The following is a 13961-nucleotide window of genomic DNA, read 5'->3' on the forward strand; positions in this document are numbered from 1 at the left end:
CCGGCCGACACCACAGCCATAGCAACTTGGGGCACAGGTCATGCAACGCCAGATTCCTAACCCACTGATGGAGGCCAGGGATGGACCCCACATCCTCATGGATCCTAGTCAGGTTCATTAACCACTGAGCCCCGAAGGGAACTCCTACCACACAATTCTTTATGCAAGAATGAAATACAGTTTGCAGCAGGAAATGTCTTTAGCCCATACATAATTTACCAGTTTACTGGAACCCTTTAAAATGGGGTCTGTGGAGTTCCTGTCGTGGCTCAGTGGTTAATGAATCTGACTAGGAACCATCAGGTTATGGCTTCGATCCCTGGCTTTGCTCAGTGGGTTAAGGATCCAATGATGCCATGAGCTGTGGTGTAGGTTGCAGACGCGGCTCGGATCCCGCGTTGCTGTGGCTGTGGTGTAGGCCGGTGGCTACAGCTCCAGTTGGACCCCTGGCCTGGGAACCTCCATATGCCGCGCATGCGGCCCTAGAAAAGGCAAAAAATAAAGTAAAATAAAATAAAATGGGGTCTGTAAGCACTGAACAGCATGGTGCAGTGGAAAGACCTTGGAGTCTGACTTTTTCTGGCCCTGGGAAGCCGTGGGGAACTTATTTGACTTCTTCGAGCTTTCCTTTCTTCAAGGCAGGTAGTCCAGACCTGCCTCTCAGTTGTTGGGAAGACTGAGCCAACAGTGAGCACACAGGACTGTTGGTACCACATCAGATATACAAAGAAATTCACTCAGCAGTGAAGTCTGCATTTTACCATTAGTTTTATAAAAAGCCAAGCAAATGAACTTGATTAGTTACATGATTCGATTCCAAGTGGCGGTGGCTTTGAATTTTGAACTATTTCAGGGAGAAGGAAATGATGCCAGAGTAGTATCAGGTTTGGAGTTCCTGTTGTGGCGCAGTGGAAGTCAATCCGACTAGTATCCATGAGGTTTCGGGTTCGATCCCTGGGGGTTGGGGATCCGCCGTTGCGGTGAGCTGTGGTGTAGGTCACAGACTCGGCTTGGATCCCACTTGGCTGTGGCTGTGCTGTAGGCCAGCAGCTGTAGCTCTGATTTGACCCCTAACCTGGGAACTCGCATATGCCATGGGTGCAGCCCCAAAAATCGAAAAAAAAAAAAAAAAGTAGTATCAGGTTTGAAACAGCAGTTGGTTGGGAACCTGAACAAAGAGGGGTCCAATGTACAATGAGATTATAGGACTGGCGAATGGCTTCTCCCTCCACTGGCCCTCTCACTGCTTTGTGTTCACACACTTCCTTTTTTTCTGAGGTTCTGAAACAAAAACAAAACGTTGTGAGGCTCTGCAGCAGCCGAGGGAGCTTTTGAATTCTTTCTAAAGAGGAAATTGACTTTACCTAACCAATGCACTTCCTGTGTGTGCGGTATCCGTTAAAGAGTGAGACAGGACCTCGCTGGTAGAGCTCGCTGCAGAGTTTCCTCCTGGGGGGGGTGGGGGTGCACGCTGCATTTCAGTGCTCCAGCATGTGGTCTTCATTTATTCTGGCATCTGTACGGTCTGTGAGCATCACCTGGGGATCTCGTTGCCTGCACAGATTCTGATCCAGTAATTCTGGGTGGGGCCTGAGTCTCTGCATTTCTTTCTTTCTTTTTTCTTTTTTTTTGTCTTTTTGCCTTTTCTAGGGCTGCTCCCACGGCATATGGAGGTTCCCAGGCTAGGGGTCGTCGAATCGGAGCTGTAGCCGCCGGCCTACGCCAGAGCCACGGCAGCGCGGGATCCAAGCAACTTCATGGTTCCTAGTCGGATTCGTTAACCACTGTGCCACGATGGGAACTCCCCTTGCTTTTTTTTTTTAAACTTTGACTTGGGTTTAGAAGTTATGTAGTAACTTTGCAGAGATTAGTTATTAAGTTAGGGTTTCTCTTTTTCTTTATGATTTAAGGAATTCTTATTGCGCAGATACCATTGTAACTTACGTTAATGTCAAAAGGAAAAAAGGTGTTTCTTCGATCTGTCCTGTCAGGCAAACCACCCCTTCCCCCCGACCCCCCATGTGTTTCTTTGTAGTCTTCAGGCATGGGCTGTGGACCTTTTGGAAGACACGTTTATATTCTACCTTTTAAATTCACTGTTAGAGAATAAAGAGAAAGGTTTCTAAATTTCTCTGTTAACTGTTGATATAATTGTGTTTTACCCATATTTTTGATATATTTTCTTGGATTTTTCTTGAACTTCAAATGTTTTTGTTGAGATCACGTTAGCAAAGGGTTGGAGTAGTAAACACAGTATGTCATAGGAAACTCATACAGTACTATTTGCCGAGTAAAGCATGTATGTGCTTTAATTCACCTGAGTGTTTGGCCTGTAGTTAAAGTGAGAAAAAGTGAATTGTGGGAGTTCGTTGGTGGTCTGGTGGTTAGGACTTGGCACTTTCACACCGTGACCCGGGTTTAATCCCTGGTCTGGGAACTGAGATCCCACATCAAGCTGCTGCATGCCATGTCCCCCTCGCACAAATGAAAGTGAACTGTGTACTATCTGTATTTCCTTAAAAAAAAAAAAAAAAGTAGTGTCTGTACAGACAACTGATTTGTTTTCAAAATATTTGTGAAATGGAAGATTTCCCCATCATATCTCCTAGAACAGCAGTTCTTAACCTGGGCTAGATGGACCTAAGGTCGTGTTTCTCAAGGTGTGAGCTGCAGAGTCACAGGTGTGCTTGTGAAAAAGGAGCCCTCCATCCCTAACCCTCCTCCAGCCCCTTCTCCAAGTTGGTCCTAGGACAGAGCCCTGCAATCTAAACTGTAATTGGCTGCAATGCTATAATTCTTGATTCTTCTGCAAACTAAGATTCAGAATTACTGCTCTGGGAAAGCAAGCCATGGTTGGGATCTGAGGGAATTTGTAATCTCTGAAATTGAATAAATTGCTTTTGGGTAGGGATTATTCATTTTTCTGGGATGAAGTTCTATAAAACCTCTCATTACGATTCACAAAGAGGACCGTGACTCAAAAAGAATGAAGTCATTGTCCCAGAGGTGTGTTTTTCCTGAACAGTTTCTGCCACTTAGGAGCTTCTTTTCTTCCTTCCTTCTTTCTTTCTTCCTTCCTTCCTTTCGTCTTTTTAGGGCTCTACTCGTGGCGTATGGAGTTTCCTAGGCTAGGGGTCCAATCAGCTGAAGCCGCCGGCCTACACCACGGTCACAGCAATGTGGGATCCAAGCTGTGTCTGCGACCTACACCACAGCTCATGACAATGCTGGATCCTTAACCCACTGAATGAGGCCAGGGATGGAACCCGAATCTTCATGGATATTAGTTGGGTTCATTAACTGCTGAGCCATGATGGGAACTCCTTTTTAAAAAAAGATATATATGGATAATTTATTTTTAATTTTTATTTAATTTTATTGGATTATAGTTGATTTCCAATGTATTGTTAGTTTCAGGTGTACAGCAAAGTGATTCAGTTACACATACATATATCCATTCTTTTTCAAATTCTTTTCTAATATAGGTTATTATAGAATAATATTGAGTAGAGTTCCCTCTGCTATATAGTAGGTCCTTGTTGGTTATCTGTTTTATATAAGGTTGTGTGTATATATTAATCCCAAACTCCTCTAGTTTATCCCTCCCACCCCCAGGAGCCTTTCGGATTGTAAGTAAATTGTTAGTTTTCTTTGGGCACAAAGAGGGCATTTTTGTCCATGAAGTGTTCTGGGTTTTGTTTTGTTTTAGTTGGTATTGCAGTTACTTTTTTTTAAATTTATTTTTTATCTTTTTTGCTTTTTAGGGCCACACCTGAGGCATATGGAGGTTCCCAGGCTAGGGGTCCAGTCAGAGCTGTAGCAACCACAGCAGTGTGGGATCTGAGCCACGTCTGTGACCTGCATCACAGCTCAGGGCAATGCCAGATCCTTAACCTACTGAGAGAGGCTAGGGATTGAATCTGCAACCTCAAGGTCCCTAGTTGGATTCGTTTCTGCTGTGCCAAAAGGGGAACTCCCAGTATTGCAGTTTTTAATCAACTATTTCTTTACCACATTTTAGAAAAAGAATTTTAATCCTCTCTTAATTTAAATTTTTGTGTGTGTACTGAAGCATGCTATTTCCAAGAACTACTTTGTGAAGATACTTATTTCTAACATTTATTTATCAAGAACAGTAGTGTGCCGGTTGTTTCACCAGGTGTAGCACGTAGACTTTTTATTAGCATTATTATACTCATTTGACAAAGGAATTGAGGCATGGTGAGCTTAATTAACTTAACCACATTGACGTAGTCTGTAAGTGATGAGACCAGGATTTGAGCCCATTCTGTCTCACCTGAAGGCCAGTTCGTGCAAACCTGTAAGCTCGCGCAAATGGTTCACACCTGGTGTATCAGCGAAAGGAAGGTGATGCCTGTGTCCTGTCTTGAGATTATTATGAGTGATGCCCGTGGATTTGCCTTTTCTTGAGATGCTGATTCTTGTTTTACGTGATTTCTTTTCAGATCAAAGAGAGTGCATCCCAGACAAGAGATGTCCTCAAACAGCATTTTAATGATTTAAAGGGAACCCTGGGGAAGCTCCTGGATGAGCGATTGGTGACCCTTTTGCAAGAGGTGGACGCCATTGAACAGGAGACCATTAAGCCACTAGATGACTGCCAGAAGCTGATAGAGCATGGAGTTAACACTGCAGAGGACCTCGTCCAAGAAGGTGGGAGTCCGCTGGAAGTGGGCACATACAGTCAACACTGCTGGTTTCTTCGGGTACCAGCAGGCTTCTTGCGATCCGTAGGATGCTTAGGCTGTTCGTACCTTGGGATAGTTTTGTAACAGAGGATCACAGGTGTACAGTGAGGCAGCCTAGGGAGAGTGCACTTAATATGCTAATTATGATCATTCACATAATGAGGAAATGGGAGTTCCCGTCATGGCTCAGCGGAAATGAATCTGGCTAGTATCCATGGAGAGGCAGGTTTGATCCCTGGCCTCACTCAGTGGGTTAAGGATCCAGTGTTGTCGTGGGCTGTGGTGTAGGTCGCAGGCACGGTTCAGATCTGGTTGTGGCTGTGGCATATGCCAGTTTGACCCCTAACCTGGGAACTTCCATATGCTGAGGGTGTGGCCCTAAAAAGACAAAGAAAAAAAAGAGAAAAACATAATAAAGAGGAAACGATTTTTCTCAAATGGTTCTGTGATAATAGTATCTCATTGTTGGCACAGGGACTTCACAATCATTTTGAGTCTGTTCGCATATTTTTCAGTGTTGATGGTTTAGGGAATTTAATTCCATCTTCTTTTTATTTTTATTTTTTTATTATTTATTTATTTATTTATTTTTTGTCTTTTTGCTATTTCTTGGGCCGCTCCTGCGGCATATGGAGGTTCCCAGGCTAGGGGTCTAATTGGAGCTGTAGCCGCCGGCCTACACCAGAGCCACAGCAACTCGGAATCCAAGCCGCGTCTGCAACCTACACCACAGCTCATGGCAACGCCAGACCGTTAACCCACTGAGCAAGGGCAGGGACCGAACCCACAACCTCATGGTTCCTAGTCGGGTTCGTTAACCACTGCGCCACGACGGGAACTCCTTTTTTTGTTGTTGTTGTTGTTATTTTTTAATGATTTTTATTTTTTCCATTATAGTTGGTTTACAGTGTTCTGTCAGTTTTCTACTGTACAACAAAGTGACCCAGTCACATGTACATATATATATATATATACATATATATATATATGTATATATATATATGTATATACATTCTTTTTCTCACATTATCCTCCAGCCATCTTCTTTTTAGATGGTTAAGGAGTCAGGAGTTCCTGCTGTGGTGTGGTGGGTTAATTATCCAGCTTGTCTCTGTGGTGTTGCCGGTTTGATCTGTGGCCTGGTATAGTGGGTTAAGGATCTGGCGTTGCTGCAGCTGTGGTGTAGGTTGCAGATATGACTCGGATTTGATCCCTGGCCTAGGCACTTCCATATGCTGAGGGTGTGGCCACAAAGGGCAGGGAAGGTTAGGGAGTTGGACTGCCATTTACTCCTGAAATTGCAGTGGTGGTATTCTTGGCTTTAGTTAGTTGTTTTGGTTAAAGCATGCTTGGTTCTTGCCTTGCTACCTTCCTTCCTTCCCTCCCTCCCTCCCATAGGTCTTTATCAGCTACATTAAATAAAAAGATACTAGGAGTTCCCATCGTGGCTCAGTGGTTAACTAATCTGGTGAGGAACCATGAGGCTGTGGGTTCGATCCCTGGCCTTGCTCAGTGGGTTGAGGATCCGGCATTGCTATGAGCTGTGGTGTAGGTCGCAGACGTGGCATGGATCTGGCGTTGCTGTGCCTCTGGCTTAGGCAGGCAGCTACAGTTCCGATTAGACCCCTAGCCTGGGAACTTCCATATGCGGAGGGCGCAGCCCCAGAAAAAGCAAAAAGACAAAAAAAAAAAAAAAGATACTAGTTCTGCCCTGTGGGGTTCACAGCCCGTGAGAGAGGCATACATGCCGACAGAGACTTTCCGGGAGCACAGAGTGGGAAGTGCTCAGCTCCGTCTGGCAGAGCGCAGGGATGCTTTCTGGAGGAGGAGTTCTGTAGAGGCTCGAAGAAATTCATCAAGTAGACGAAGGAAGAAAAGGAGGCAACCGCGAGACCGGAAGCGGAAGTAACGTCACAAGTGAAGCAAGAGGCATAGCTGGGATGTGTTAAAGTATTTTAGGCAGCAAAGTTACACAATCAGATTTGCATTTTTAAAAAATGACACTGCTGGAGTTCCTGCTGCGGCACAGTGGGTTAAGAATCTGACTGCAGCTTCTGGTACAGTTTGATCCCTAGCCTGTGAGGCTGGTTAAAGGATTCAGAGTTGGCTGCAGCTGCGGCTCTGATTCAGTCTCTGGCCCAGTGAACTTCCATATGCTGCTGGTGTGGCCGTTAAAAACAACAAAAAACGACACTGCCTACAATTTGAAGAGTGTATTGGGGAGTTCCCGTCGTGTCCCAGCGGAAAATGAATCCAACCAGGAACCATCAAGTTGCAGGTTCAGTCCCTGGCCTCGCTCACTGGGTTAGGGATCCGTTGTTGCTGGTGAGCTGTGGTGTAGGTCGCAGATGCGGCTCAGATCCCGCATTGCTGTGGCTGTGGTGTAGGCCAGTAGCTATAGCTCCGACTCGACCCCCTCGCCTGGGAACCTCCATATGCTGCAAGTGTGGCCCTGAAAAAAAAAAAAAGTGTATTAAAGGTTATGAGGAAGTAAAAGAGACCAATTAGAAAGTTGTGGCAGTAATCCAGACGGGAAGTGATGAAGGCTCTGACAGGTGAAGACAGCTGGTTTTAAGGGTTTTTGGAGATAGAATTATGATTTTACTGAGCAATAAGTGTTTTCTTTTGCATTTTTTTCTTTTGCTTTTTTTTGAGGGTATACTCGTGACATATGAAAATTCCCAGGCTAGGGGTTGAATCTGAGCTATGGCTTTTGGCCTACACCACAGCCACAGCAACACGGGATCCGAGCCTCCTCTGTAACTTACACCACAGCTCACAGCAATGCCGGATCCTTAACCCACTGAGCGAGGCCAGGGATCAGACCCAAATCCTCATGGATGCCAGTTGGGTTTACTATTGCTGAGCCACAGTGGGAACTCCAGTACCATCTGTTCTGTGTGGAGTGCTGTGAGTGGCATAGGACAAAGGGTGCCTGTGGCTCCCAGGTCTTCAACGAGAAGTTAGTCCCCTTTTTGGTCCCACTTAGAATGTGGTGCTGGTGTTTTCTTTACGTGCTAATGACATTTTTGCCATATCTTTAAGGAGAAGTGTTTATTTGCCACAGACCGTAACAGTACTTTTGAGAAAATTCTTTTTAGTGGGACCTCAGAATGTCTTTCCCTGGGGGCTGAGCTTTTGGAAAAAAACCCAGTAGCAGTTCAGCCCAGGTCCAGAGTGTGTCCTCATCACCCTGGGGACTGACTGGTGTTTTTATTTTAGAAAATAAATCCTTTGAGGCACATACACGTTTGTGACAGCATCTGATTGTAGAACTTTTTTTTTTATACTTGAGAAATGTTTTAAACTTTCAAACTTTCTCCTCCCCTCCCTTCTCAGGGGATTAAAAACTTAGGGAATTTTGAGGATTTCCAGGCAGTGTTGACTATGTCTCTGTTTTTCTTTTGGTGGGGAAGAAAGGTCATGTCATGTGGTCTCAAAACACTTGAGTATCTCCAGGGCACTGCGATGGAGAGCAGTCCTGGCGGTGTTCCTCGGGGCTGTGGAAGGACAGAGACGTTGATCATTTCGTTATGCCGTTATATCGAATTTCCTTTATGTGACTCCTCACCCTGTTGCTCGTTGGGGTCCTATTTGCATTGACTCCTCTTGGGGTTGATGAAGAGTCTCTAGGGGAGTTGGGAAGAGGTTCCTGAGACTTCTGCCTTGCTTGAAATTTGTTGACAAACCAGATTTCCCTGTGTAGAGCAGAATCTTTCATCCCTGGCAGAATGTTGTCATTGTGTATCCTTTTTGCTCTTGTGCTAATCTTAAGGTCAGTTCTTTTTTTTTTTTTTTTTTTTTTGGGCTACATTCCTGACATCTGAAAGCACCCGGACCTGGGATTGAACCTGCGCCACAGCAGCAACCAAGAGGCAGAGCAGTGACAACACCCGGTCCTTAACTTGCTGAGCCATCGGGGAACCCCTTAAAGTCACTTCTGAAATAGTTGCTTTATGGAGCTCCTGTCGTGGCTCAGTAGAAGCAAATCTGACTAGTATACATGAGGATGGGGGTTCAATCCCTGGCCTCTCTCAATGGGTTAAGGATCCGGCATCACTATGAGCTGTGGCAGATGCGGCTCGGATCTGGCAGATGCTGTGGCTGCAGCTCGGATTTGACCTCTAGGCTAGGAACTGCCACATGCCACAGGTGCAGCCTAAAAAGACAAAAGAAGTTTCTATGTTTACTTTTGGGGAATGGTAACATCACTTAAGAATTGTTTTCAAGGGGTTCCCATTATGGCTCAGTGGGTTAAGAAATGGACATAGCTCTGTAAGGATGTGGGTTTGATCCCTGGCCTTGATCCGTGGGTTCAAGGATCCAGGTCGCCTCACGCTGTGGCATAAGTCACAGATGCGGTTCAGATCTAGCATTGTGGTGGATGTGGCATAGGCTGGCAGCTGTAGCTCCAATTCGACCCCTTGCCTGGGAACTTCCATATGTCACAGGTGTGGCTCTTAAAAAAAAGAAAGAAAGAAAAAAAAGAGAAAAAATTGTTTTCAAGAGAACCAGAGACCCATCTAGACACAGGGTATGTTGATGACTTTATACTGTGACCATTGTTCGCTGTACTGGTGCTCTTATTCCTCACTGTAGGTGAGATCGCCATTCTGGGTGGTGTAGGAGAACAAAATGAAAAACTCTGGAACTTTACCAAAAAAGCCTCCCACATCCAGCTGGACAGGTAAAAGAGTTAGTGTCTCTTGGGCTTAAACTGTCTGCCTGGCTTTTTTTTTTTTTTTCCCCTCCCTCTTAAAAATTCTGTTTGAGGGGAGTTCCCTTCGTGGCTCAGTGGTTAACGAACCCAACTAGGGTCCATGAGGATGTGGGTTTGATCCCTGGCCTTGCTCAGTGGGTTGGGGATCCAGCATTGCCGTGAACTGTGGCGTAGGTCACCGCTGTGGCTCAGATCCCGTGTTGCTGTGGCTGTGATGTAGGCTGGCAGCTGCAGCTCCAATTCCACCCCTAGCCTGGGAACTTCCATCTGCTTTAGGTGTGGCCCTAAAAAGCAAAAAAAAAAAAAAAAAAATTCTGTTTAAGGGAGACAGAAAATATATTTGTCAAGGCTTCACTGCCTGTTACCAATATTGCTAGTGTGAAATAGTTGTGAGTATAAATCTTTGGTGTGGAATTACTACAGATTTTCTTCAATCTTAATGTGTAAAAGAATTATTAATTTTAAAAATTCTGGGGAAAAAATATTTCCTGGTGTTTCAGTAGCTTAAGGGTCCAGCATTGTCACTACTGTGGCTCAGGTTCAATCCTTGGCCCAGGGACTTACACATGTGGGCGGGCCGCCCCCCACCCCACCAAAAAAAAGTTCTGAATATGTCATTTAAAGTTAAGTCATAGCTTAGTCAGATCTTTTGGTATAAACGTGACAATTCTGATCTTACCTATTTTCTCTCTTTCCTTTTATTTATTTGGGAAGAGAACCTATGTAACATTTTGCAAAGCCCCCATAGCCATTAGCATTATTTCCTGGGGGCTTTTGCAACGTTACAGTATATAGCTGATCTAAAATATTCCTTATTGGGAGTTCCTATTGTGGCTCAATGGTTAACGTATCCGACTAGGGACCATGAGGTTTCGGGTTCGATCCCTGGCCTTGCTCAGTGGGTTAAGGATCTGGTGTTGCTGTGAGCTGTGGTGTAGGTGGCAAATGCGGCTCAGATCCTGCGTTGCTGTGGTGTAGGCCGGTGGCTATAGCTCTGATTAGACCCCTAGCCTGGGAACCTCCATATGCCGCAGGTGCAGCCCTAGATAAAAAAGACAAATAAAATATTCCTTGTTATTTTTTCAGTTAAGGTATAGTTGGTCGACAATATTATATCCGTCGTGGTGATTGGCAGTTTTTAAAGGCTGTACTCCCTTGTATTTTTAGCTCTCAGTTAAAAGCCGCATAAACATACAAGTTTTGTTTCCTCAGCTTACCAGAAGTGCCTTTACTGGTTGATGTGCCTTGTTTATCTGCCCAGTTGGATGATTCAATTCTTAACATAGTGAAAGACCACATTTTCAAGCATGGAACAGTAGCATCTCGCCCACCAGTACAGATAGAAGAATTAGTAGAAAAACCTGGAGGCATCATCGTACGATGGTGTAAGGTATGGAATTCAGAATTGTTGACGTGGCTTCAACGTTATGGTTTTGAGATTTGGGGGCCTTTACAATTTTTTAAATTCCTTTTCTTTCTTTCTTTTTTTTTTTTTTTGCTTTTTAGGGCTGCACCCACAGCATATGGAGGCTCCCAGGCTAAGGCTCCAATCAGACCTACACCAGCGCCACAGCAACGCAGGATCAGAGCCGAGTCTGTGACCTACACCACAGTTCATGGCAACACTGGATCCTTAACCCACTGGGCGAATCTACGGATTGAACCCACAACCTTACGGTTCCTAGTCGGATTCGTTTCCGCTGCACCATGATGGGAACTCCCTCAAGTTAATTTCTTTTGAACATTGTCTTCTGTTCATAAACAAAACTCTCATTTGCTTTACAACTAAATTCACTGAGAACTTGAACTCTGAGAACATAGATAGCTGTTTTAGTTTTGAAGGTACTTCTTAAAATCTGTGTCTCAAAATGTTTCCCATCACATATTTCCCAAACTTAACTCTTGGTGAGATTTTGGCATTGCTCCCATTTCTGTTTATTAGAACAGTCAGGGAGTTTCTGTTGTGACGCAGCAGTAACAAACCTGTCTGGTATCCATGAGGACATGGACATGGGTTCGATCCCTGGCCTTGGTCAGTGAGTTAAGGATCCGGCATTGCCATGAGCTGTGGTGTAGGTTGCAGACATAGCTTGGATCTGGCATTGATGTGGCTGTGGTGTAGACTGGCAGCTGCAGCTCGGATTCAGCCCCTAGCCGGGGAACTTCCATATGCTGCACCCGTGGCCCTAAAGAGCCAAGAAAAAAAAAAAGAAAAAAAAAAGAATGCTATTTGTGTCTTTTGTGCATTTTCCTATTGGGTGGTTTGTCCTCTGTTACTTTTTAGGAGTCCTTTATATATTTCAGACATTCACTGTCTCTTGATTACGTGAATGACATCGTTGTGAGATACTTGTTTTTGAACTTCGGATGGGCCAGCTGCGGTTTTATTGTGTAGAAAACATCCTATTACTTCCAAGGCAACGGGTTTTTTCCTATCAGCTTGAGCTTGTAAAACCCATGGTTCACGAAGGAAGAAGAAGGGAAGTAGTGATGGCCTCTTTCCTCCCACCTTCCTGAGAGCAGCCCATCCTCAGCTCGTGGGCCCCCATTCCAAGTTCTCAGGTGGGATGCTGAGCCAAGTTGTTCTCCGACGTTGCCCTCACGTCAAGCCTTTCTCCTCAGGTGGACGACGACTTTACAGCCCAAGATTACAGGCTCCAGTTCCGGAAATGTACTTCCAGTCACTTTGAGGATGTGTACGTGGGCTCGGAAACTGAGTTCATCGTGTTGCACATAGACCCCAACGTGGACTACCAGTTCCGGGTCTGCGCCCGAGGGGACGGCCGGCAGGAGTGGAGCCCTTGGAGCGTCCCCCAGACAGGCCATTCCACGCTGGTGCCGCACGGTATGCTCGGGCCGGCCCTTCCCGCGCCCGGAGCCAGACCCTGCAGCGGAGCCCTCGGCGTCCGTGCGCAGACCGCCCCTCTTCCTGCGCCTACGCCCTGAATGAATGAGGATTGGCAAGGACCATGTCTTCCTTCCCTCCTGCTCAAACTACTTCATGTGAATTTTGAGACGTTTTCATTAGTTTTTTTTTTTTTTTTAGGACCACACTCACGGCATATGGAAGTTTCTGGGCCAGGGATTGAACGTGAGCCTCAGCTGTTACCTCTACCACAGCTGTGGCAACACTCGCTCCTTTAACCCTCTGCAGTGGCCTTCGGATCAAACCCACACCTCCCGCAGTGCCCTGAGCCCCTGCAGTCATATTCTTTGTGTACTGTGCCACAGAGGGAACTCCTCTCAAAAGTTTTATGATTTGAAGTTGATCTGCCCTATATTACTTTAAAGATTTATACTCATTTGTTAATTACTACTTCTTTTTTTTTTGGCTTTTTAGGGTCCCACCTGTGGCATATGGAGGTTCCCAGGTTGAATCGGAGCTGCAGCTGCCGGCCTGCACCACAGCCACAGCAACACCAGATCCGAGCCGCGTCTGTGACCTGCAGCACAGCTCACGGCAACGCCGGATCCTTAACCCACTGAGCGAGGCCGGGGATCGAACCCGCAACCTCATGGTTCCTAGTTGGATTCGTTTCTGCTGTGCCACGTGGGAACTCCTCATTTGTTAAGTACTTCTTAATCAGGTGGGAGTAAGTGCAAACATCATTTTATTAGGTAGAACACGTATTTGCTCTTCCTCGCCAAAAATGTGCAGGAAGAGACTGAAAATCTTTTTTTTTTTTTGTGATGTGTGGGAGTAACCATGACAACCCTGTCCCTGAAGTTTTCCTTTTATTGAAGTTGCCCACAACCCCTAAGGGTCATATCTTCCGCTTCCAAGGTTTATTGAATGTGTCTGTGTTGACGATATTCCCCCAAGGATTCTAACAATTCTCACTCTCTTTGCTTTTTAAAAAGAGTGGACAGCTGGCTTCGAGGGGTACAGTCTGAGCAGCCGAAGAAACATAGCGCTCCGCAATGATGCCGAGTCCTCGGGCGTCCTCTACTCCAGCGCCCCCACTTACTTCTGTGGGCAGACGCTGACCTTCAGGCAAGTGGATCTTACGATGTCTGTCTGTCAGGCCTTAGATGGTATAACCAAGTGACAGAGCGTCCGTGAGCTGCGGGTCCCGATGGTCCTGAGCTCATTCCATCCCTTCTGGGCAGTGTTCCCTCGGGGGCGGCTTCCCTATCTCTTTGTCGCCTTTCTCGTGTGTGTTCGTAGCATTATTATGAGCAGGGACTGAGATTGGGTGTGTAGAATGCCTTGCTTTGGCCTGATACATAGTATGTGTTCACTGTGTTGAGGTCTTCTTTCCTCTTGATAAGTAGAAGTAAATAGAATACCTCTCAAAAGTCCGTCTTGGAGTTTCCTGGTGGCCTTAGTAGTATCTGGTGTTGCCCTGCTATGACTGCAGTTTGATCCCTGGCTTAGGAACTTCTGCATGTCGAAGATGCAGCCACAAAGAGTCAATCTTAAAAATTCCGGGACTCCCCCCCTCCAAATTTTTTTCTTTGTGAATCAATAAGAGCAGGTATCTGTGTGAAATAACCTATCACAATAAACTACTGTGTATAGCCTAAAATAA

The 13961-nt window shown here is 45.6% G+C and overlaps 1 protein-coding gene across 1 annotated transcript in view; it reads left to right on the forward strand.

Annotated features, from left to right (window-relative positions):
- Nucleotides 1-13961, forward strand: part of CRLF3 (cytokine receptor like factor 3) — a 40717-nt gene that overhangs the window by 11257 nt on the left and 15499 nt on the right. Inside the window, exons 2-6 of the mRNA XM_047758330.1 lie at nucleotides 4467-4674; nucleotides 9309-9396; nucleotides 10642-10819; nucleotides 12052-12274; nucleotides 13291-13423. Of these exons, the coding sequence (XP_047614286.1) occupies nucleotides 4467-4674; nucleotides 9309-9396; nucleotides 10642-10819; nucleotides 12052-12274; nucleotides 13291-13423 (830 nt within the window). The remainder of the gene's footprint in view (nucleotides 1-4466; nucleotides 4675-9308; nucleotides 9397-10641; nucleotides 10820-12051; nucleotides 12275-13290; nucleotides 13424-13961) is intronic.

The sequence above is a fragment of the Phacochoerus africanus genome, chromosome 14 (assembly GCF_016906955.1).
Source record: "Phacochoerus africanus isolate WHEZ1 chromosome 14, ROS_Pafr_v1, whole genome shotgun sequence".
Classification (NCBI taxonomy): domain Eukaryota; kingdom Metazoa; phylum Chordata; class Mammalia; order Artiodactyla; family Suidae; genus Phacochoerus; species Phacochoerus africanus.